This window comes from Gymnodraco acuticeps, unplaced genomic scaffold (assembly GCF_902827175.1).
Source record: "Gymnodraco acuticeps unplaced genomic scaffold, fGymAcu1.1, whole genome shotgun sequence".
Classification (NCBI taxonomy): Eukaryota; Metazoa; Chordata; class Actinopteri; order Perciformes; family Bathydraconidae; genus Gymnodraco; species Gymnodraco acuticeps.
In genome coordinates, this window is record NW_022991072.1 from 252,121 (window position 1) to 278,942 (window position 26,822).

The 26,822-nt window shown below is 41.0% G+C and overlaps 1 protein-coding gene across 1 annotated transcript in view; it reads right to left on the reverse strand.

The window, feature by feature from the left end:
• grm8a (glutamate receptor, metabotropic 8a) overlaps positions 1-26,822 on the reverse strand; it is a 314,346-nt gene that overhangs the window by 165,570 nt on the left and 121,954 nt on the right. The window contains 2 exon segments of the mRNA XM_034236777.1: positions 16,237-16,420; positions 16,423-16,455. Coding sequence (XP_034092668.1) covers positions 16,237-16,420; positions 16,423-16,455 — 217 coding nt within the window.

Consider the following 26,822-nt stretch of genomic DNA (forward strand, 5'->3'; position numbering starts at 1 on the left):
CGATTCTGTCTATTGTGGACTTGTCCTCTAGCAGTAGTCTGGCAGTGTGCATTTAGGACACTGGCTTTGTAAGGAGCCAAAAGGAATAGCTGTTTATTTTTCCGTCTGATATTTTTCAAAATCTACCCACCATCTTTGAATGCAGTAAATCAAACAATTTTTGGTTTGATGAGTTCACATCTAAATATGTATCACCGCGTGTGTCTGCCCTTGGGTCCACCATCACCGATGGGTAAGTCATTCCTTTCTTGTTAACGCGTTTGCACCTGTCAGCCACCGTACAATCTGATTCACGCCACGTTCTGAGCACCTGAACCGTCAGAAAAGAGACACAAGAGATTCAGAAACAGCAAGGCAGTGTTCACCAAGACAAATGAACCACATGCGTTGAAGCACCAGAACCAAATAATGAAAAACACAACAGTCGCAGTCAGGGAAATACATAGAGAGGCAAAAAGAAAAAACTAAGTGAAGATGTATGTCTAAGCCTGCATACATTCCCATTTCTCTTTTGATTAATAACAGTTTCATTCTTGGAGTGTGAAAAATGGGAGAAGGCTTTGGTAAGTGGAGAAACTTTTAAATCGTGGTTGCGTGCTGGCGGGGGGGGATGGGATAAATTACTCTGTCAGAGTCAATACGCAGCACGCTGTTATAGTGGAGTGTTGGAAATGCCTCCAACCCTCAGTCATTACCCATCATTTTTCAGGTTCTAGTGCAAACTCAGCACATAATTGGTCTGCGGCTCCTCTGTGACCATCAACATTCATTTGGATGTAAATATGAGGGCAACCGATAGGAGGAAAAGTACATGATATTAATAGGTGAGGCTTTTAGACGACTTTTTCAACTGATATTGCTTGGAGTATATTTTAGTTAAAAGAGAGTCTGAAATTGTAAGGTGTATGTGGAAAATATACACATTTAAAAACACAATCCCAAACAACAATTTAGGCTATTGAGCAAATAGAAATGACCCCAGTGTATATCTATACTGATATCATTTTATCATTTATTTATGATTATTTGATTTTTCAAAACTAGGATAGTAAACAAATAAATATTCAAAACATGTTACATTTAAACATGTACAAATATATTGACAAGACACCTGGTGGCTCATAGCACCACAGTATACCCTATTTGGTTTAAGATAACATAACGATAGATAAAGAAATAATGTACATAGAATGATAATGTTTGTTATTATTAAAATAATTATAATACAATTATAGTTGAGTCCTTCGCTTAACTGTTAACACATGTGCATCCATTCTGTGGGCCCTTTTGGCTGCACTAGTATAAATTATAAATTACATTTTTGGGTAATTGGCCTCATTACTTTAGTATGGACCGAAAAGTGTAACCTTTCGGAGTTTTGAGTTCCCATTCCATTTCTGCCTAAAAATCCTGTCTTTTAAAAGTGTATATATTACAAAATGATAAAACGGTATTGATGGAATATCTGCGTTATCGTATGCTCTGCCTCCATGTTAACATATATTCTAAATTTGGTGACATTCTGAAGGCTATTTCCACAAATACATGCAATAAGGCATAGCCTACACACGAACCCTTTCGAGTGAAGGGAAGTTTACAAACAGCAATCCATTCCTCTACAACCATCCATTTAATAAATAAGAGATATGAGAGCAATACAAAATGGTTGTGCTTTGTTCTACTTCAAATATGGCTCTATCGAGGCCTCAGATCCTCTCCTGTATTTGAATAGGCGTCACACAACGTCATCTTTCCATTTGTCTGTCAGTCCAACATGTTTACTGTAGGTCTGTCCTTCTGTTTGTCTGGCTTTGCTGTTATGAATTTAAATGTAGCTGCATCCAATTATTCCATCTGGGTCAGACATCAACTCCCTCACACTGAGTTCTTGAATATGAAACAGCAGTTGAACTTTACGAGAGGTAAAACTGATGTTCCCAAGGCCGCCAACAAAGGCTAGCGAGGTCCGCAGGGGAGATGTATACCGTCTGCTCTCAGATCTGATTTAAGCTCAGTGTTTCATCACATTCTTACTCCATTTCTTCTCAGTGCGTCTCTAAAGAACTACATTTTTATAGATAATAAAATAGACATCAAGGACAAAATCGCAATGTGGTTTTCAATTCACAAAAGTTGCATAAAAACCTTTAAACTCAGTCGTAAGGGAGATTTTGCTGAGGGCGTTTTTCTACCATCTAAGAACATCTAACAAATCCTGTTTCATAAAGAAAGTGCGAGAGTACGATTTTGTATGCCTTTAAAGTCCGGGGAAAAATACAGATTGATGACGAATGGGATAGTTAGGAAGGAGAGAGAGAGATCTTAAGTGTAGAAAATTGAAAAGAGAAGATGGTGAAATGTGCCAAAAACGGAAATGAAAATGATATGGTGAGAAGACATTTTTGGAGCATTTCTAGAACTGCTTCACTGTGATTAAAGCAGATGTGGTCCGATAAGCTAGTAGTTCGTCGATAGAAGAGAGAACAGAGTGAGTGGAAAGGAGAAGGAAATATATCGTAGATAAACAAAAGAAAATGAAGGAATCATAGACAATGGGTTAGAGCGTAATAAAGACACATGAGACGGATGGAGCTAATTGATTGCTCCTCCCAAATCCCGACATTCAGACATGGATCGTTGTCGTAGCAACAATTCAATGGCAGTGCAGACAGAGTTGTAATTCTGCCCATCCACCCCAGCTAATCACCTCTGCCACCCCCCCATCCATCAGGCTGTTGGGTGTGTGTGTGTGGTGGTGTGTGTGTGTGTGTTGTGTGTGGTGTGTGTGTGTGTGTGTTTGTGTGTGTGTGTGTGTGTGTTGTGTTGTGTGTGTGTGTGTGTGTGTGTGTGTGTGTGTGTGTGTGTGTGTGTGTTGTGTGTGGTGGGCGGGTCGAATACACACTAACTACTGGGAAGACAGATTTCAAAGAGCCGACATGAGAAGTTGTCCGTGTACATGCGTGATGAGTTATCTTTGATTTATTAGCAGCACAGCAGAACGGGAGTAACAGAAAGGAAGTTCATTAGCACTCCACTCGCTCTTGTGAGGTGGGAAAGTCGAATAGTCCAAATTAAAGACGTGCTGGTTTTTTTATAACTACTATTCCTTGGAAAACTTATGAGGTTAAGGAAAGGTGTGAAGGACAAATCACGATGAATTATTTCCTTCTATTTTGTATTGATTTGCATCAGTGTTGCTGTGTGTGTGTTTAGTCATGGCATTATTCACCGTGCATGCTAATGATGTTTTTTTCCATTAATCTGCTAACGGCCGGTCGATTTGTGCGAAGAGAGATTGATTTCTCACGAGAATTTATACAATACAGAAATAACAAGCTCCATGACATGTTATTGATTATGTTCCATTTACTATAATTCTGTGCTGTCTGAATTTTCAAAGCCATGATGATTTGTTCTGTTTCAAAGATTGACCGAAATTGCTAACATTATTTCTTACAGTTTTTACTGTGAGCAGTGTTATGGAAATTGTGTGATCAATGTATTAACATTGCAGACTGTAAACTGTTCCTCTGATTAGGTCACAGCATGGAGAGATTCTTAAATGTATGTGTGGTCAACAGAGGGGGTAAGGTGCATACTGTGGCTGAGGGGTATCTGTATATCCCATTGTCTTGTATGAGTGAAGGTTTTGCATACTGTGTCAGCAGGGGTGTCAGCTGGCTTCCCAGAATGTTGTTGTGATGTAAATCTGCTTTGATGTCCTCCTATGAAAGAGAGCCTGCTTCACTCAAAGGTACGTGCTCTTTGGAGGAGACGTCACTTGCAAGTATAAAGGTCCTTTTGCTTTTAATAGGAATATTGTGTTGCTGTACGTTTGTTACCATACTGATTATTCCCTCTAGACCACAGCTGATTGGAAAGCTGCTACGACAGTAGCCAACTAAATACAATTTCTTTGGGGATATACAAACACTTTGATATAACAGTGGTCAAGCTACATTAGAGCCAATTTTCGTACTTTATATTGAATGCTGAATAGGATTAAATGAGGCTTAAATATTCTGACAAAACAAGTCAATTTTGTGATGCAGGTGAAATATCTAGTCCAAATAATAATGACACATTTTTGACTGACTTTGCATATCATGTGTGTACATTACTGCCAAAGTGTTCACACTTTTTGAAGTTCGATTATCATGTGATATGTATGAGGAATAGACATTTAAGAGTTATTTAAATCCAAGACGGGCTCTAATTGGTTTGATGTTAAGTCATGAACAAAGTAATAAAAGTATCAAAGCGATCCCTCTGTCTGTCCTTTCTCTGTTTCTAATGATCATTATTCCATGTACTGTCATGGCTTGTGTTCCTCCATTTGTGGCTAAGTAAAAAATGAGTCTAATTTTCTCTGCAAATTTGCATCAACATACAAAGGTCTAGATGTGATCATGAGACGCAACTTTGAAAACATCAAAGTTAAATTCTGCTTTGATCGCTGACTTTAAATCCAATTTCCTCCAAATGACGCTTCCAGCTTAAAGCCAGCTAAGCTATGCTAAGCCTTTCCACAAATCATCCAAGTGACAGTTTGTATTATGGTGAAAACTGTTTTTGTTTTCATCCGATGCAATGAAAGAGGATTGCATTTAAATGAGAAGAAGTGAAGATATGAAATAAATATGAGCTGTAATTAGAGTCGGCCTCCGTTTGAAGATATCATGTCCCAGTATTTGTTTGTACTGTAGGTGTGTGTTTGTGCTGTGTATTCACTTTCTCTTCACAACATGCCTTCCTATTTCTGTTTGTAGGTGTTGATACGGCGGCGCCAGGTGCAAACGAGCTACAACGGCCCAAAACATTTCCAAGAGGACAAACCAATGCAGTTTAAGAAATGATGCAAATATAAAACACAAACGTGCCATAATACATGCAATGAAACAACATCTTCACCCTCTTGACAACACGTGAAGCATTTAGAAAACATTCACCAAGTTGACGAAACATGTGCAGTGTTGACTAAAAGGCACTGCATAAAGAAAACGGTCATTGTTGGCAGGGTTAGTATTTGTAACTCGCTGCGAGGGGGACCCAAGTTCCCATCGGCGAAAACACGTGGGTTTGCTGTCCTGGCTCCAAGATGGTGGAATGAGCTCCCCATTGACATCAGGACGGCAGATAGCTTGCACATCTTCCGGCGCAGACTGAAAACTCATCTCTTTCGACTCCACTTCGAGCGTTAGAACTATTAACGAAGCACTTATATACTAATAAAGGACTGGCTTATCTAAAGCTAGTTGAGTAGCACTTGAAATGTTTGGCTCTATGAAACCTGATGTACTTTTATGATTCTGTTTTCTTCAAGGTTGTGTCTTCCTGGTCGAATGTACTTATTGTAAGTCGCTTTGGATAAAAGCGTCAGCTAAATGCAATGTAATGTAATGTAAGTGTTTTGTCAGTAGATGTGAAATGACTAGGTTAGCTACGTTAGCTAGTTAGCTTACAGCAGATCTGCAATAATATCAGATGGACTCATGGGATCGCAATGTTAAAATAAGACAATCAAATGTTCAGTTTTTGCAGCATGTTTTTATTTGCAGTCGTTCGTCTATGAAGCGCTTTGAGTGAACACTGCGCATTGTCAAGTTGGTAAGGATGTGTCTTCATTTGCATGTGTTTTGGCACATTGGTGGTTATTATATTTGCATCATTTCTGCATGTGTAACATATTTCACCTAATGGACATGTCTTGGGCCGCTGAGGCACATTTGCACCTATCGGCCTCCGTATTTCATGCTGAAATATTTATAATAATAATAATAATAATACATTACGTTTTTAAAGCGCTTTTCCTGGTGCTCAAAGCGCTTACAAGCAAGTAAAACAAAAATAACAACAAAAGTAGAAAGTGCTAAGCTAGGAGGAATAAGGCAAGTTGATTAGGAGTTGAAGGCAAAAGTGAAAAGGTGAGTTTTGAGGGATTGTTTGAATGATGTGAGAGTGTTGGCGGATCTGACGTGGCTGGGGAGGGAGTTCCAGAGTGAGGGGGGGGGCTGCGAAGGCCCTGTCACCCCAGGTCCGGAGCTGTGTCCTGATGGGCTGCAGTAGGTTAGCTTCAGCAGACCTGAGGCGACGGGTGGGGGTGTGTCGTTGGATGAGGTCACAGAGGTAGGGGGGGGGGCAAGGTTGTTGAGGGCTTTGAAAGTGAAAAGTAATATTTTAAAGTCAATGCGGTGTTTGATGGGGAGCCAGTGGAGGTCATGGAGGATAGGGGTGATGTGGTCGGAGCGTCGGGTGGAGGTGAGCAAGCGGGCAGCTGAGTTTTGGACATATTGAAGTGAAACTGAATTTAGTGACGTCTAAACTTTTTACAGAGCTTTCAACAGTACCATATTTGTTTCTCCAGTTTTTCTGTAATGCACACGTACTATGTGCATGTGTCTGCCAATATGTATGTATACTTATGTGTCCATGCGTTATTTAACCCCTGGTCAGGTGTGTTACGAGTGGAGGTATTTTGGGTTAGAGCTCTATGACGAACACTGAAAGCACCTTAGGGTTTTTTGAGGAAAGCATCTCTTATTTATTTTGCAAGGCCAGCCAACTTAGTAATTGTCATTCTTCTTTTTTTTTTTACCACGACCTCAGAGGAAACATTTTTATTAAAAGAAACAGGAAAAAAAACGATGAGGTAGGAATAAGGACAAACTTAAAGTTATTGGAGCAGAACGATGAAGAGGCTTGAAAGTGCTTTTAAGTTGTGCAGGCAGATTCCAACTCCCATCAAAGAAACACACACACACACCCACACATACACACAAACAACATGCATCCATAAACACACATACACCTTTCCAGCATAAGCTTCACAATCACTCACAGTCTAGGACATCGACATCCACACACACACACCACACAACACACACACAACACACACACACACACACACACACACACACACACACCACACACACACACACACACACCACACACACACACACACAACACACACACACACACACACACACACACACACACACACACACATCTCTTACGGACCGGTGCAGTAATATTGGTGAAATTACTTTTGGGGCTTAGCAGAAAGTGACTGGATTTTTTTCCTCTTCCTGGAGGGTATACTACGAAGCAGGATTTTCGCTTTGCCGGCTAAATTCAGGGAAAACTCAGGCTTTCCGGTCTACGAAGCTGGTTCTCTTTTTAGCAGGCTAGATCTCCATGGTAACTTATGCTCAACCTAACCTGGTCCCGACCAGGTTAGGTTGCAGGCTAAGAGCTCAACTCAGTGAAAGCACTGCCTGCTGACCAATCAGAGCTCAGTGTGCGGAGTTTAAAGCGATCAAGTCATATTACAGGAGAAAGGAAATACAGAAAAGCTGCCGTTGCAGGAAAGACGGCCGGCAAAAATCACCGACTGTGTGAACGTGAACATTAATAGAATATCACTCCATCTTCAGAGCAATCTGACTATTATAACATTAGCGTTAAGAAAGCTTACTTAAATATCTGCCACAACATAAGTAACCGATCAGAGTAACATTAAGTACAGTCCGCGGCATATCACTTCATAATGTATCATATATTTTCTTATCTGAGTCAGCTGAGCCGTATCTGGCCGTGCAACACTCACAGTGTCACATACTGTATGCAGAAGTATTATTTTAAGCAACACATTAAGTTGACGAAACACTCGAGTCAAATGTAATTAAAGTCAGATCCACTCGTGTCTTGGACGGGGCAGTGATAATCATAAACCTGTTAATGTACGCATTCAAACACTTTTTCTTTTACCAGTTGTATTCACCTTGCAGGTGCAGGCAGCTCTGTGGCTTTGATCCTGGATAAAGTGTTTAAGTCATGGATGTTTAAAGTTTAACTTCTTCATATGTCTAATATTAAGTTGACTTTTCATTCAGGAAGTATGACGCTTGCGCTGTCAGTACGCTTCTCCATGTTTGTGATTGGTCGAATGCTCCAAATACCACCCCTTTTCATGTGAACGCGCACCTAACTAGATAGGACACGGCTGGCTTGAGCGATCCACTTGAATAACCCGCGTCGTCGTACCGTTTAGCGAGAGCGCGTATGTTTTGGATTAGGCCAACCGGCTAACTCAAACATATCCAGGTTAGGTTGAACCAGCTTACGTAGTACAGGCCCCGGATCTCTTGGTGGACTCGAAGGGGCCAAATAGGGACGGAAGAAGAGCTGACACAACACACACACACCTTACCACCCCCCCCCACTATCTGTATGTATGTCTGCCTGTTTCCTGCTCTTACCCCCATCATAAGGGGAATATGAGAAGTTCTCACCTCTGTCAAGAAATCCAGTGAAGCTGAAAAGGGACACAGAGCATCGAAAAGCATAGGAACTATAGACAAACACACAGCGTGTAATATGTGTTGCATGTGCGCATTTGATACCCGCTAGTGCTCCGACCTGAATCATATCAGCAAGTTTACCATTTCAAACAAGGCAAATTTATGTTTGGAAGGGCCATGAAATCTGCTGTGTAAACATACTGCATGTCAGCAAAACTGCTTGTGGGAGGCAAATCTAATTATTCCTCCAATTCCCTACGATTAGCAAATCACTGAGACGTGGCTAAAAATACTGGGGAGGTTTCTCGGTTAAGAAGGAATCGCAGGCAAACCCCAGAGTCTACTGGGAAGTATTTCCGTTTGACTTAATATCGAGGCAGCCGGGGAAATTGCAAAAAAAAATGTCCATTTCCAGCTCGATGGGAGGAAAATTCACAAAGCTGCTCAGGTATAATTAACCGTCTCTAGATGTCCTCTGGCAATAATAACGCCATCTGCAGGGGCTGTTAACTTCTAATACATATTGTCAATTCCACCCAGGTAAGAGATTGGCAACATAAGGCGAACATAACCCAAATTATTATAGAATCTGGAGTTTTGGAAAATACGTTAATGACCGCTTCAATATAATTTATATTTAATAAATCACACGGCAAAGTAAGAAAAGCAAATAGTATGTGTTTCCACAGAATCAGTAATGCGAACATTGACTATGTTCTCACACAGATATACAAATACTTTATAAAAGGGTTTTAGGAATACCAGAGTTGAAATTTTACAAGGACGAGCACACCGCACACCACCGAAGCATAAACAAGTCTACAAGCAACTGAGAGTATCACGAGGAAGATAAAGACAGCTTCACCTTGAGATGAAAAACCAAGGCTGGGGTAATTAGTTACAATGGATGGGTTGATGTGATGCTCGCACTCTCTTGTGTGCGTCTGCATGTGTGTTGATGAATCACACACGTCAGTCTTAAGTTGTGAAGGGAACGCAAGGAAGGACACGAAACACAGAGCTAAATCGACCCGAGGGGACCACCGTTGTCAGTCGGGTGTGCGTTAAGAAAGAGTGTGTTTTTGTGCTCCTTGTAATGCTGCTGTTTTTGAACGTGTCTGGTTTATTTGAAAGAGACATATAATGCTCATATTTGTATTTAGTGTCTCTACTGGGACATGTCTCCTTGCTTAATGTCCAAAAACCTCTTCATTTTCTCGTACTGCCTGTGCTGCAGCACCCTCTTTTCACCCTCTGTCTGAAACCAGAGCCCAGTCTGCTCTGATTGAGCTTAATTGATTTAGCTGGCCGGCTCTGTTGTGGATTGGTCAACTGCTTAGTGATGTCCCGCCCCTTAGCCTATGACGTTCAATGTGTTGGAGCGCTAGCCAATAGAAGCGTGAGTGTTACATAGTACATCACTAAAACCAATATAATACACTAAAGGAAAGGGAAAACCCCAAAAAGCATAATAGGGCCTCTTTAGAGAGACTATAAGTGTTATGACCTTATACATATCGGCTTTTTTCAGAGCGCCGGCAATAGTTTCTAATGAGAACGGAGCGCATATGACCTCGCATCTGGCCGCCCGGAGAAAAAACGCTGCACCCAGTGTCTTTTTTGTGAATTGCTCCGCCTTTTTTGTGCGGTCACTTCAAGCAGTTAGCGTTGACAATGTTTCATCAACTTTCAGAAAAGCGTAGTACTTGGAGGACAAGCTTGTTTTTGACAGATGGAAACTATCAAAAATAAATAAAGACCAATAAGTTCATATGTGGAGCAAGATTAGGCTGGGGGACCTGACTGTTGCTATTGGCTGAGTGTTTGACCTCTTCTTCGTACATCCAGTTGGTGATCATAGTGAATAAACAATGTCAAAAAAAAAATTATATTAGCAGATAATTAAATCCACGGGGGCGAAGCTAGTCTGTCAAACCAAACTGGTGATATGCTGTGGAGATATGGTTGTCATAGAAACAAATAAAGCACTGGGAGCATTTTTTGCTGGCAGGAGGATCAAGCGAGACAACAGCCGCTATGTTGGCCCTCAGAGAATGTGTGTGTTCATTAAAATCACAGCCATTTCTGTTTAATTACGACTGAGTAAACTTAAAACAATCCGTCATTGTGCTCTCTCCAATAACAATATATATATATATATCATTATATTTATAAGTGTGTTGTAATGTAGTACATCAAATGTATTAAACATGATTATTATGTTGTTAGAATAGCGTTGCAACTGTATAGAAGAATTCCCTTCAGTATCCGCATGAATAATAATACCGTCTATAATGTCTATCATGCAAGCTAAGGGATTTACCACAGGGAGACTGCGTTCATTATAAACATACACGTGTGTATTATGCATCACAATGCCTTTCAATTAAAGTGGGATTCTTCCTGTGTGATTGAAACAACATAAGCCCTGAAAATGACAAGGGCCCGATTCGATTGTGGAGGGCAAGAGTGGACTGAAAGAGAACTAAAGAGGCAAAGCTAAGCAAAAAAAAGATTAGTTTAGAGCCAAAGAACTAATTAAATGAATCCGGAGATAAACGTTTAATTATTTTCTCTCGGCCTCTTTTTTCTCCTGCTCATTTTCCTCCCTACTAAATTACCGCCTTGCAGAGTTTTGTAGAGCGGGCCAGTGTCACACACACTGCCTCTCTTACTGACAAAAAAGTCCCCTTCTCCCTCACACACACACACACACACCACACACACACACACACACACACACACACACACACACACACACACCACACACACACACCCACACACACACACACACACCACACACACACACACACCACACCACACACACACACTATCCCCCTTTGTCTGCAGTGTGTCTGAATGTAGATGTGCTGCTTTTTAATCCCACCTGGATCCCGTAGGGGTTACGTGAGGAAGGGTACTGGAAGGAGAAAGGGCCGTGACTTGATTTCAAAAGATTCCTTTCCGGTAAGTGCGCTCTGCCACCTCGTGTTTTATAGTACAGTGATCCATATGCTCTTTACTCGCTCCATATAGGAGGCTGGAGTCTCTCGGTGCGAAAACATCCCACACCATATGATGGGATTTACAAGCTGCGGCACGGGAAGCAGAAGACACGAGATGGAGCAACTGAACAAGAAAATTAAACGTCACCAGGTCGGATTTTGCTATCGGAGAGAAGGTAGAAATACCTCAAGGGGAATCAATGCAGTCAAACAGTGTTTTTGATCTGACTCTACTTCCTGCATGACCTTCTCTTCGGCATATCTCTCCCATGTTGGCCTTAACATTATTTGTCCATTACCCTTTATCCCCTCTCTACGTTGGATTGTTGTGTGCAAAAGGGAAATCGTTGCATTATGCACCAGGTTTGTGCACAGCTCTTAATGATGAGTTTGGCCTATGCTCACTGAGCTGTGTCTGTTACTAGTTCTGCATGAATGGAAAGCCATGGCTGGGGGTGACCGCACACAGGCTGAGCACGCTGTAACAGTCACGGCGAATACATCTCCGGATGTGTGCTGAGCAAATGGCAAACATGGGCTGAAAAGAGATGCAAAATAGGGTAAAAACAACAACAGAGGCACGCGAAAGACCACATAGACTCACAAAAAGAGAAAAAAAGACACAGAAACGGGCAAAACAACCAAAAAGGCACAAAAGAAAAGGCAAAAGAATTACACGAAACAGCAGCGAATCGGAAGAAATGAAAAGAATGGCCGCTGATATACCAAAAAGACTAAAAGTGACAACCAAGAAAGGCAAATAAATGCCAGCCAAAAAGTTTAAGAAGTGACGCAAAACGACCAAAAAGACATAACAGACGTTTAGAGTGAAATTGCAACGACGACTTCCTGTGCCGATACAGAAAGTGTTGTTATTTCTCCCGAAAAGCCTTTCCCTTTCAAACAAAAAGATTTTGCTGAGCGTTGCTTGGCTGTAAAAATGGTGCAGAATCTTCTCCATAACTCCTCCTGGGAGTGGAGCAAACAGCAGCTGTGGAGCAGCGAACACAAGTAGGACACGTTCCGTTTCAAAGACTGTAAATATTAAACTTGCGGAGTGAGAAAAAACACGAGTGCAGCGAGAAATGACTTAAATCAGTCCTGTAACTCAGCACATACGCCCTGTAACCCCCGACTCACGCTGACAAGACTTCAGCTCCTGTTCTTAAAGTTCTCGCTGATTAATATGCATGCGCACACTCCAGCTTGTACACACACACATTGTCAAGAATCATCAGCGGACGATTACACACAAATGAATATGGATGTTTGGTATCAGTATGCAGAGTGGCTTGTAAGCTGCGATCATTACACTGCAATCACAAAATAATCACCAAGAAATTCCCTGTGGCTCCGTGTGTGTGTCCACCTGTACCACTATATACACGTTACAGTGTGTGTGCGTGCGTGTTGTGTGTGTGTGTGTGTGTGTGTGTGTGTGTGTGTGTGTGTGTGTGTGTGGTGTGTGTGTGTGTATGTGTGTGTTGGCAGGGGCGGGAGTGCTGTGAATCTATATTAGGACCCCTATCATTATTCTGTCTATGTACCCACTTCCTTGTCCCATTCTTCTTCTATTCTCTGTCTCTACCCATTTATTTCCTCCACTCTATAGCTTGAATCATAACTGTAACACACACACCTACACACACAAACTGAACTCTCCCCCTTGGTCACTTTTTCCTCTCCCCTCCCCTCCTTCCTTCCACATCCTTTCATCTTCTTCGTTATGTTCGCATCTGCAGAGCCGCAGAGTAAACAACTGACTGACTGCTGTCACGGCATGTCTCACACACACACACACACACACACACACACACACACACACACACACACACACACACACACACAGAGGGCAAGATAGTGCAACCTCTGCTGACTCCCAGGACACAGTTACATTGCTGAGGACTGCTTTACCCTTTACAGTCACACACACACACACACACACACACACACACACACACACACACACACACACACACACACACACACACACACACACACCACACACACACACACACACCCACGCCCACCCCAGGCACACAGACACACAGACACACACACACCCCAGGCACACACACTGATCTGACACCACAGCAAACATCTATGTGCTGACTGCCACAGCCAGGCCAGCCAAAATACACACACACACACACAGGGTAGACAGCAGAGTACGCAGAGCTGTCATCCTCACATCAGCACAAAAACTATCCCGGAAAAAGGGAGGGAGGGTTAAAGGATCGCAAATGGAAAGAAAAATGGAAAAATATAAAGTTCTCAACGGGTACTTTCTCAAATATAGCGTCAGTTTGTAAATATTTGTCACCCAACGTGATAGATTCATCAAACATTTGAGACATAAACAGGAAACCGGCTGCATTTTGATCTGTCAACATCACTTGAGGGATTCCTTAACTGATTTGAGGCAGCGTTCACCCAAACACGATGCTCCGGGACTGCAGGGAACGCGCTTTAAAGACCGACAAACATCAAAACAGACCAACTTGTGTGTTTTCCCTCCGCTCTGTATAACTAACTCATTTGCTCCATTGAAATCTTCTCCCATCACTCTTGCCTGATGAGAGGATGTCAACACTTTGCTGAGATACTTGTTGCTTCATCCTTTAACGTAACTCACCTGTGCATCTACACTTACTAGTGCTATTGAATGACAATCATTTTTGCACCATGTTCAGAGCAAATGCTGCTGGTTACCAAAGATAAAGCACAAGTGCCTCAGACAAGCATTCTTTCTAATAGCCAATAAGAAGTCAAATCATCGTTGTCTTTTTTTAAATCCCTTTCCATTATGATGTTCAGGTCCACACAATCATTGATAATAGATGTCCATATTGCCTTTCAGCCTTGTGTTAATCACAATCATAACACACATGAATTGACTATAGTTCTGTGCACAATACAGAGACGTGTAAGGAATGAATGGACTATAAAACATCATATAACATAAAATAAGAACTAAATGCAAAAGAACAAGCTTGTTGAGGTGTACCTCGATAATACTCCTCTACAAGGTGGGTGCACATTCATTCACAAAAACATCCATCTTCCAAAGAACCATTCTCTGATAGTTAAACTCCCAAATATGAAGACCAAAATATAGACCTAATGTCCATCTGGAAAGCTAATTACTAACCTCATGACAGAAAGAAATAAGAAGTCCAATTGTATACAAGTCTACGAGAAAAAGACCCTACTTCTCAAATGATGTATTACATCTTGAAACATATTCCTATGAGTTTATGGTCAGTTTCTTCTTTCGAACATTTTGTAAATGATGCTACAATTTAAAGTTTAAAAATGATATAGCAGTGGTGAATGGCAGGTGGCTGCTATAGGGTTGTCTCTTTCACAGTGTTTCAGTCCATGGAGGTTAAGTGTAACTCGTTGGTCACCTTAGATGTCTCCTCAATGCGGTTGTACTTAAGTGAACCCTCTTGTGTCACTTCTGGTTAAAAAAAAAACAAGCTCTCAAGGCTTTAAAAAACGGCAGTCCACAAACCAATGGTGACAACATACAATATGTATATGCAGTCTAAGGGCACAATACACATGGCAGCAATCATTTTTCCACTTTATGTGTGTACAACAGCCTGTAGCATTGTTAAAAAAGGAAGTGTAGAAGAGACACTTGACCATTGGATGCTTCCTCTGTAAGTCTCTGTCAAGCACTCACTCACTACAGCCTGTAATCTACAGCCTGCCAATTTACCCCAAGTGTGGATTTTCCCTCGAGTATTCCCGAAAGATGTGAACGACAGGTCTGCTCCCTGTCCTTTTATATTCCCTAGAAAGCCTCTGATCATATATCATATCCTGAAGTGCACTATGCACGGCCTTTATCATAGTGGTTATATCCTAACAGGCGGAAAGAAGTGGCAAAGCCTTCTCTTATTTTTCACACCACCACAAAGTACAAACCTAAGTAACTTCAAAACTTCATTCGTTACATTGAGATGTGAAATATAAATCAACATTCAAATGCAGAGTAGCAGCATTATTCGTATTAATGGTCACCTATTAAGCAAAATCCACTTCTTCATGTCTTTTATACAATCAACATGTGTCCTCTCTTCTTCATGTCCTCTTCTACATCAACATGTGTCCCCCTCTTCTTCATGTCTCTTCTACATCACATGTGTCCCTCTTCTTCATGTCCTCTTCTACATCAACATGTAGGTCCCCTCTTCTTCGTCTCTTCTACATCAACATGTGTCCCCTCTTCTCATGTCTCTTCTACATCAACATGTGTCCCCTCTTCTTCAGTCTCTTCTACATCACATGTGTATCCCCTCTTCTTCATATCTCTTCTACATCAACATGTGCTCCCCTCTTCTCCATGTCTCTTCTACATCAACATGTGTCCCCTCTTCTTCATGTCTCTTCTACATCAACATGTGTCCCCCCTCTTCTTCATGTCTCTTCTACATCAACCATGTGTCCCTTCTTCCTTCATGTCTCTTCTACATCAACATGTGTCCCCCTCTTCTCCATGTCTCTTCTACATCACATGTGTCCCCTCTTCTTTCATGTATCTTCTACATCACCATGTGTCCCCTCTCTTCATGTATCTTCTACATCACCATGTGTCCCCCTCTTCTTCATGTCTCTTCTACATCAACATGTGTCCCCCTCTTCTTCATGTCTCTTCTACGTCAACATGGAAAGAGACTCTGAAAAGTTTCAGGAAACAAAGATTCTCTCTCTTTTTGTCCTGATCCATTTACTATAAAAACCTAGCCAATCAGCAACCAAGGTAACATGTTTGCATATATCTGAGAACTATAATATATTGATGAAAAACTGTATAATAGGGGACCTTTAAACCTAGTAACTCTTCAGATATGAGGATAAGGCAACACTTTTTTAGAGAACCGCTGGTCTACACATCATCGTCCAAACAGTGAGGCTCCTACCGTTTTCTCTGAGATCTGCACGAAGGCCTCCAACGCCGCTCTCTCCGTAGTTTCCCTCCGATGCTAGCGTGGAGACGTAGTTCCACTCCATCGCCGTGACGATGTCCATCATGGCCTGGGCCTGGTAGGAGTCCGGCGGTACGACGCGCGAGAAGAAGTCGTAGCGGGTGTTGTCGCTCAGTTCTCTGGGGCCGTGGAGGCGTAGCTGACCTGGGGGATCTGGGAAGAGAGAGAAAAAACATTGTTGGATGAATAATATGTTTCTTCACTAGATTCCTCAACTCAGTGGTGCAAAGTAACTAGTAGATTTCCTCAGTACTGTACTATATTGAGAACTTATATTTCACTTGAGTATTTCAATGTGTTTGCTACTTTGTATTTCTACTCCACAACCAATTCACAGGTAAATCATGTACTTTTACTCCACTCGATGTATTAACTTTGGTTACTTTACAGATGTGGATGAATGATGTGAAATATAATCAAGTGTTAAATCAGACTTTAGTTCCACCTGGAGTAATTCACAACAAGCTAACCCTGCAGTATACAAAGTCATTCAAACTAGTTGCACCTTTACCAGCTTTGAGAACACTTTCATGATCAATCATCATAAAAACACATCATATATATTATTCTGAAATGGACCAATCTGCACAATGACTATTTGGTACTTTAAGTATATTTAGATGCTAATACTTTTCTACTTTGCCGCTGTAACATTTTGATTGCAGGACTTTTACTTGTATTAAGTATTCCTACACTCTGGTACTTCAGATCTGAGTACTTTTCCCCACTTCTGCCTCCACTAGCATTTTATGTATGTAGAAGAGAGTTATCCCATTATTGCGACTCACTGCGATAAATAATTGTCAGGGTATTGGATGAGAGGTTGCCATTATAAGTGTTACAATTCAACTGCAGCACAATATCTTTGGCTCAGATATGTGACAGAAGCAAACAAACAATTTCAGTGCGTAGGAGAAAAGCTAAAGTGGGGAATATTTAGGAAGCAGAATGAGAATAACAAAAAGGAGAAACAGGTGATGCAACGCGTCGTCATTTTTCAACGGCGGTATCATGGCCGACAGATTAACAGTTGAGAGAAGATGCCTTTCGACAGGGGGAGACAGACAGTGAAGATATAGCAGGGACAAGAAAGGAGGAGAGAGAGACAAAAAGCACAACAGGCTGATGGCAGGATGGATAGACAGGGGTTGACAGATTGACAGGACACACACACACACACACACACCACAGGTATCGCCAGTGATAGGTAGAGTAACAGGCGGAAGGTGTTAGATGGCTGACAGACAGATTGATTCCCCCCCTACAGAGGAGGACAGCAAGGGAAGACCCTGTACTTGCCAACACACACACGCACAAAGATGTTGGACAGATGTCTCATTGGCATTCATTGGAAGGAACTGCCAATCTAAAGCCAAACATACGGTGTCTCAGCTGTCTGTCGTACACACATAAAAAAAAGTCTGCACCAAAGCAAAACTTGCTGATGCTGCATGAAAGAGATTGAAGATGGACAGTGTGTGTGTGTGTGTGTGTGTGTGGTGTGTGTGTGTGTGTGTGTGTGTGTGTGTGGTGTGTGTGTGGGTGTGTGTGTGTGTGTGTGTGTGTGTGTGTGTGTGTGGTGTGTGTGTGTGTGTTGTGGTGTGGGTGTGTGGTGTGTGTGTGTTGTGGTGGTGTGTGTGTGTGTGTGTGTGTGTGTGGTGTGGTGTGACTGGAATGATTCTAAAGCCCATCACTCCACTGTCGGTATTCCCCCTGAGCGTCATCTGAAGTCCCTGCGTCTGCACACGCCTCAGACATTTGGAAAGGTCAACAATCTATGCTGAGTTTTGCAGAATCTTCTAAATGACTTCTTCTTCTTCAATCAATCAATCAAAAATACTTTATTAATACCTGGGGAAATTAGGTTTTGTGACAGTTGCCACCATATTAGAATAACCTTAATATATATTTAAATAAATATAAAGGAAGTACAAACTGTGTAATAACGTCCCTTGCAGCCACGGGGACACAAAGTATTTTCCTTTGATAGTCCAGGAAGCTATAGGAATCGTTGGAAACCAACTCAAACTCATGATGAAGACATGATGAAGACTCAGGCTCACATTGAAGACGTTGTGAAGCGCTTAAGGCGAGACACTACCGGGGAATAGGGTAATTTTTTGTACTTAAATATATCAGCTAGAAATGTGTCCAGTTAATTACTTACATTAAGACAATTGTTTTTTGTATTACACGTTTTCTGAAATAGCATGTTTACATATGCAAATTAGCCATAATCTCATTAAATATGCGCCATTTTGAGATTTAAATTTCCAGCGAAAGCTAAACCAGGAAGTGTTTTAGCACACCACGTGACGCATCTGAACAAATCACGTTGTCAGAAATTGACACCAGCCGTTGATATTTAGTTTCTTGGTTTAAGACCCCTTTGTGCTTTCACGATTGGTTGCTGATACAAAGGAAATGACCATATTTGGATTCGATGAGATTGTGCAGGAGAGACGGAGCTTTCCAACGATACCCCTGATTACACGGTGCAAACAGTGGTCGCAGTACTTTATGTTACGTTAGAATGCTAGCTTTTGGTGAATTTAGGAGAAATCTACAGACGCAAATAGACAAAGTAGTCAAATAAACCCCTAAATGTGTATTTTGTACATTTTCCTTCCAAAAGCCTGAAAGAAAACATGTTATGCAATCAAAATAGCACAACATCTCAAAATTGACCAGTGCATGAAAAACGATGTTTTTGCCTGCCGTATCTCGCCATGATGAATCCTTTGCCGGCCCAAACAGTCAGGAAGCTATCAAAGGAGTTGGAGACATATTCGATAAAAACTGTGTTGATGGAAACGTTGCCCGAACATTCCAGACAACTCAGGCTCATGATGAAGACATGATGAAGATGCAGGCTCACTTTGAAACCTTGTGAAATGCTTAGTGCATCCTTGTCGGCCAAAACAGATCAGAAGCTATCAAAGGGATCGTTGGAAACGTTGTTGATGGAAACATTGCCAAATCAGTCTGAAAGACATCGATGGAAACGTTGTTGTCAGATTTATCCTGGTGCAGACAAGTTTCCGTAAAACACATTAAACTACACTCCAGATATTCAGTTTGAGTCTTAGCTAACGCCGTTAGCTTGTCCATGATTAGCCAGTGATCTTAAATTGTCCATGGTGAGAGGCGGAAGACACCGCTTACATCGCCTTTTCTCTATAAGTTCTCCATAAGTGTGGACCCAGCTCTCCTCCTTTGGTTTGCCAACTCCTTCTTCAGAGTTCAGTTGGGATAGCCTTTGTTTCAACCACTATGCTAAATGGCTCTAGCGCATTTAGCTGTGTGGGGTTGCTGTGTAAAAGCGGCTTGAATTGAATGCACAGAAACAAATCTCTCTCCACAACACAGTTTAGAGACGGACCAGTTTAATACTAGGGCTGCTCAATTAATCGTATTTTAATCGCGATTATGGCTTGCAACGATTACGAAAACAACGTAATCGAAATAAAACGATAATTTTTATTTTTTAGTTTTTCAGTTGAATTAAAGTTCAGGTAATCAACTGTTAAAAACATACTGTTCAAAACATACTGTTCAAAACATACTGTTCAAAACAAAAATCTCCAATAAATTGATGTTTTCAAAGTAAATGGATAATCGTTTTTTTAATAATCGTGATATCAATTATTGACCCAAATAATCGAGATTATGATTTTTGCATAATCGAGCAGCCCTACTTAATACGTTACTAATATAAATTACTAACGGAAAGTAAGATCAAATAAGAAAGCTGAAAGTTGGAAATAGTGAAGTTCTAGCAGGAGCAACTGCAACAGGCTGCGGTCGTAGCGCTTCCCAGACGTTGCTTCAGTTGAATGTTTGAAAAAAAATGTATTAGACTTTCTTTGGTTGCAGCAATTCTTAGACTGAGCGTTTTTTTAATACACTTTCTCGAGCAGAGAATATCAAAAGAGCAAACAGCTAATATACGGAGATGGCGATCGATGCGCACCTCTATGTGGAATATGGATCTTTCTCTGTTTGATATTTAATTTGTGAACAAAACTGTTTTGTTCCTTTGATTTCCTGCTGTTTAATAAACTCAAAGGGAACTGGGTTGGAGTTCACGTTTGGGACATTTGAGTTCTGTTACTAGTGGGTTTCTGCCCTGGGGAATACAATTGGAAACTTTCATAAACTTCAGGACGCAAATGTATAATTCATAGAAGACAGGGACAAACACATAAAAAGAGAGGGTTCGATAAAAGGCGTGGTCAGCAAAGGGAAACAATTGGTAAAACAATTTGTGGTTTTTGTGGCTCTGTGTATTTGTGTGCATGCTGCTGTGTGATTCCTGTTCCCCTTCGTCTCTCTTAGTGCATATCAATAGGTGCATATCCATTTCAAAAGAGAAATTGAATGCATGGCTACAGGAATAAGATATGTGTGTGTTTACAACAGCGGAGGGAAAGTAACTCTGCGACCCAGGCAAACTGCTACTTTGACATTTTGTTATTTCACTCTGCAGCTGGGAAACTTGGAAGATGAGACACACACAAAACACACACTTGTGAGCGCCGCACAGTCATCCTCCTGACATATTTCCCTAGTCATTACCGAGTAAGAAGAGGAGAAGCAGAGAGAAACAGATTCACTGACATCCAGACCCAGCACTGTATGCCACAACCTTTCGACACATGAATATTTTCTGTATATACTTCTATAGTCGCACAAACACAAATCCCCTAGACTCACATGTGTTGTAAATCTTTCAAAGCAATTACCTTTGGAGTTGGAGTAGTTAGAGGCGGTAAATTAACAGCTTGGTTCCCCTGCATCGCTAGGGAGGGAGATTACGCCTCCAATCCCACTAATACCATTTGCTCTAATGAATATGTGCATGTGAGAGGGGTCTAGGTATGCTTTTGAACGTGCTGTTTCAATCAACACTAGAAACACTTTCAAATAGGGCGCTGTCAGTGTGTCTGCATGTGGCACTGATCATCTAATATATATATAATCAGTGATGTGAGGGTCATCGCTCTTATGATGGATATGACAGACAGACAGACAGACTGAAAGATAACAACTATTGGATTGCCTTGAGATGTGGTAATGACATTCATATCCTCCGTAGGATTGTGTTCACTTTGCTGAAGCATTGATGTTTCATCTAGTGCAGTGCTTCTCAAAGTGTGGTCCGGTCCGTGAGCGCCCCCTAGTGGTCCGTGAGTATATTGGTAACATTTCACATTTGAAATTAATTAATTAATTAAAGTTTTTCGCGCACTCTCGCGGGAATATCTCCGCAATGGAGCGAGCTTAAGTTTCCCTTTCGATTGCATGATATAGCTCAGATAAAAACCTTCATCACACATGTGGCCACTTGTTTACCATTTTCAGCAGCAATTTGTAAAAACCGATGTGTTTTTGGACATTTGTGGAGTTAGGTGGTCTGCGAGTGTTTTTTTATTGGTTAAGTGGTCCTTGGTATGAAAAAGTTTGAGAAACACTGAGCTCAAGTCAGAATTTCAGTCCAGAAAGTCAAGCACTTTATGGGTCAGTCCATAATATTTCACAACATTTTTACCAATTTCTAATGTCCCAAATACATAAGGACATTTTGGAAGTGGAAAGATAGTAGCCAAGAAGCAATTTGCTAATATGTAATACACATTAAACACATTGGGAGACCATTTGTTATACATTAGAGCAGGGGTGCCCAACCAGTCGATCGCGATCGACCGGAGATTCCCAGTCGATCGCGAGATGTGTCTAAAATCGAACAACAATATTCTGTTTTATCATTAATGTCCTATAACATAATCTTCCCGTGCCAGAATAATGCACTTGAACGCACCAAAGCTTTGTGATTGGCCGGCGTGACCCCATGTGTGGGGGCGTGGCTGGTGGGCAGTGGGCACTAGTTCGCTGACGTTGTCCGTGTCAACAGTCCGCACACACACAAGACCGCAATTATGACAGAAGCAAAATAGCCCCAAATATATAATTTTCACTCCGAGTGGGAGGATAATTATTTTTGTATCTATTCCAATTCAAAGTCCATCTGTCTCATCTGCAATGCGAGCGTGGCTTTATCGAAGAAGGGTAATTTAGGAGCGGCATTTCAAAACAGTGCACAAATGCTACGAGACGGAATTCCCTCCTAATTCTGCCCAACGCTCCCAAAAGGGGAGGGGCCTGAAAGGACAGCTAAATGCACAGCAGTCCATTTTCACCAGGCCCAACAACAAGAGCAAGGCTGCTACCATAGCATCTTATCGTGTCAGTCACGTTCTTGCGAAACACATGAAGTATTTCAAAGACGGTGAAGTTGTGAAATAAGCATTCCTGGAGGCTGCCGACGCGCTTTTTGGGGACAGTAAAAATAACAGTAGCATTTCAACAGGTTTTTGATATAATAAAAACTCAAGTTAGATACCGTTATTAATCAGCTGTAAGTTTTAGTTTGTTTGAACTTATTCATTATAATTATTGTACAAAATGGTATAAGAATGCAAACTTAAATTGATTATAGTCTATCATCAATTATTTCACACACAGTGACGTCACGAGCTACCCACAATGCAACGTGTGCCATATATATATATATAAATACGCCATTTTCCTGGAGGCGCAAATATCCTGGAGGTGCAAATATAAACAGCTAGCTAACGTAGAGGGCACTAGGTTTTTTTTCTGAATTAATGACCGAAGAAATCGCTGCATGTCTTCGGATTACATCTCTGGACTTGAGGGGTGTGCTCTAGGTCGTTTCCAGCGTAAACTAGAGCTGTGTGGGTTGTCCGATTGCCCTTACAGACTGCCTGCCGATGTATGGAAAAACGACCCTCGAAAGTGGCCTTCGTCGATTTTGGCTGCATCTACATCTAATTTCTGGAAACCAGGTGAATACCCCACTTGTCACAATAATATTATCATGCCATTGCATATATGTGGTATTTTAGAGTTGACTAGATATTGATTAAGGCAATAGACTATGATATTCAGTACAGGAAGCTTAGCAACACCTAGATGGTGTACGGCTAAACCCTCGGCCTGCTTGCACCTCTTGTAAAATGGCGGATACCGGAAGTACGGTGTCGCCCTGGGCCCAATACCCGTATGTGTGTGTGAAAGAATTCAGGTTAAGAAATGCTTGCATCCTATTTTAAAGGCATTTCCTTTTATACTCTACTAAAATGCAACAAGGTTTGATTCTATTAATGTTTCTTTTTTATTGCACTGTTGCAGCAGATTCCTGTGTAGCTTCAGATCTGAGTTGTCTTATTAATAAGCCTAATTTATACTTTTGTAGCAACACTATTTTTATATAATGGCAAAGAAAGGGTTCAGAGTCTTTTCTTTTTTCCCTGTGTCATCTGTGGCAGCACTGTTCAATGTTTCTTGAAAACATTACCCACTGTAGTGACGTGTGAATAAACTCCAACTCTGTATCAACAACACTGTTGTGTAACTTCAGTTAAATACTTGTATGTGTGTAGACTAGAAAGAGGTAAGATAAAGGATCTGCAGTATTGTATGAAGTATTAATCGTACAAAGGTCAGTTTTATACAAGTGAAGTGTGTACGCATCTCTATTTGGACTGGTAGATCTCGGCCTCTATGATCTCGGCAGACTGGCAACTTTAAAATTAGCTCTCGGTTTTCAAAAAGGTTGGACACTGTAGAGTTATATTTGTATTTATTCATGTTAGCAAACTATGGATAAGCTTAAAATGGGAATAATTTGGGTAAAACTGTGAGCTGCATTGGGGCCTGTTGACATGTGTTTTTGAGGACAAAGGAAGATGGGGGAAGGTGAGAGCATGTCCTGATTTGCATTCAACTTAGAACAAGCTACAGTGGTTGTGATATTAAGAGAGGTCCCTTGGGTTTCTCTGGTGCTTATCAATAGTAGCAGTTAAGTGAATACTGTTCAAACAATACCTGTGTTTGTGTTTTATATTGATTTCTCTGTTTTATCCTTTCATAAATGTAAGGACTACAAATGGCTATAACATTCTTGGCTGGTTGGAGTAAACAGGGTTTTATTGCTCTGTGGGGGAGGTGTAGGTATGCAGGCCTTGAGACCTTTTGTTGTAAAGTGAGCCTGTTTGGTTTCCTGCTGGCCAGCGTTGCGTCTCCCAATGAGAGGACCTGAAAAGATGACCAGCTGACCTAAACCCTAACCCCTCCTTCTTACTCTGGTATATCCGGTGGATCCCTGGCGTTCGGCCTCTTCTTCACATGCTGCCCTCGGGTGAAAGTAGCTCTGCAGTATGCGAACCAGTGCAGGAGTAAGCCGGCATTGCTCCTTAAGCATTACAATATAACTGTAATATATCATGTTGTATTGTAATGATTGTATTGCATTGTCATTGCCATTAAAGTAGATTATTGTTAACGGTTACTTTGTAGATATGGATTCCTTCCTGTATATAACCAGCTTCATAGGAACGCGCGGAGATTTGAAAAGCGGGACCAGATTACCCTCCAAATCTCCAACAACACCCCTGCATTAGGCATGTTAAAGTGCTATATTATGCAAAAATGCTGATTCATCCTCTCATATTTGGAGTTACGCTGCTTTTCTTGGTTCTTGGCAAATAAAACGGATTATTTTTTAGTTTGTGGATGTACTAGGCAAATTATTTAAAGAGATCCCCTTGGATATCAAATGACTGATATTGACATTTTCACGTATTCTGGCATTTTATAGACAAAACAATAATCAAAAAAAAAATGTGGCAGATAAATCAATGATAAACGGAATTGATCCCCTATTACAACCGTATTACAACCTATATTGTTACCCTTCAGTACAAATGCTTACATGCAAGGGTTCAAACTAACTCAACTGTATTCAATCCAATGTTCCCAAGCCTTTCCGGGTTTCTAACTAACGCTATTTTTAGCAGAGTATCTATTTCATGCAGTTTGTCTGCCATTAAATAGCATGTTGGTCAATCCCAGAAAGATATACTATAATATGTGTTTTAAGTAATGAATATCACCACACTGAAGATATAGAGATGTCTTCCCTTGGCCATGAAAAAACAGATCAACTCTCAGTTGAACTATATTCCCCCTCCAAGCAAAGACTATTGGAAAAGCACAAACTAAAATGTTTTCCCTCCATAAAAACAATCAATGCACACCATTAGGCTGAATGATATCTCATTTCTTCTGATGCAAACTTTCTTTAAAGTGACTCTTAATAGCCATTTCTGTTCCTCAGCATTATGCTCCGAGTATAGCTGGAGGAGTGAAGCCGGTATAACCCAATATCATAAACTCATGTCACCTATAGATAGCCAGGGTCTGCCCCATCTATTCCTTAATGGCCTTGAGATAGAGGGGAACCGTTCAAATCGCTTACTATAGATCAGACTGAGTCCCAGTGGGGCAGTCAGCAGATAACTAAACAGCTGGATCTGGACCTTAACACACCTAATGATCCGGGACGCTGACTCTTGTGTGTCCTCTCCTGCCCGAGGAACAAAAGTGAGGAAGACAACTCATGATGCTGAATAGTATCTGATGAAACTGCTCCAGTGAGGAACGTTGCAATCAGCGCTCTGAGCTGTCCCTTTCAGCAGACCTAAGAACTGCTCAAGTGACCTTTTTAAATGCCACCTGGAAAATCGAAGGAAATTACATATATTTGAGGTAGAAAAGGTTCAAATAAGAAGACTTGAACGCTATATAGTATGGTATATTAAGAAAACATGCCATAAGACAATTTCTTATGTTCGGTAAGAAGGCTTGAAAATGTTGTTACAAAACATACTTGGCCAAGAATATAAAGTGCAACCTTCACATTTTTAGATCACATTATAAATAATCCAACTTTTATTAATAGTCCAAGACAGGAGTTTGAAAAAAATGCTAACATTGTGGTCATTAAATGTCTTCCGTATAACACTGCATATGTTTGCATATCTGATATTCAACTTGTTATGTGGTATATAAATAATATTATAACATCTACAGTCATTTTGCTAATATATGTTATTGATTTGTATTGTTTGGCACATGAGACCATTGTTTTGTATGATAAGAAAAACTGACATTTTAGACAAACTTTTTGACTGATTTTAAGAAAGAAAATCTAATTCAAAATGTTTCCGTCGTGGACACAGATTTGAAAAAGCTAATGTATTGCAGTTGTCCAGTAGAGACCAAAAGGAAATTGTCCATGACCTAATGTGGCCCCAGAACCATAGCCTGAACACATTTAGCTTGATCAGTTTCATCTGCAACGCCGATTATGTGTTGCTAACAACTTGTGGTCGTGTGAAAAAACTAAATAAAGCCTTACATGTAAAGGTGTACGTAAACAACATGAGTGAATGTACAATACATGAATGTGTGTGTGTGTGTGTGTGTGTGTGTGTGTGTGTGTGTGTGTGTTGGTGTGTGTGTGTGTGTGTGTGTGTGTGTGTGGTGTGTGTGGTGTGTGTGTGTGGTGTGTGTGTGTGTGGCAGTAATGGAGCTGTCGGGGGCCAGACTCTGAGCATTAGGTTGATAGATGGCAGTGGTCTGAAGCTAATTAA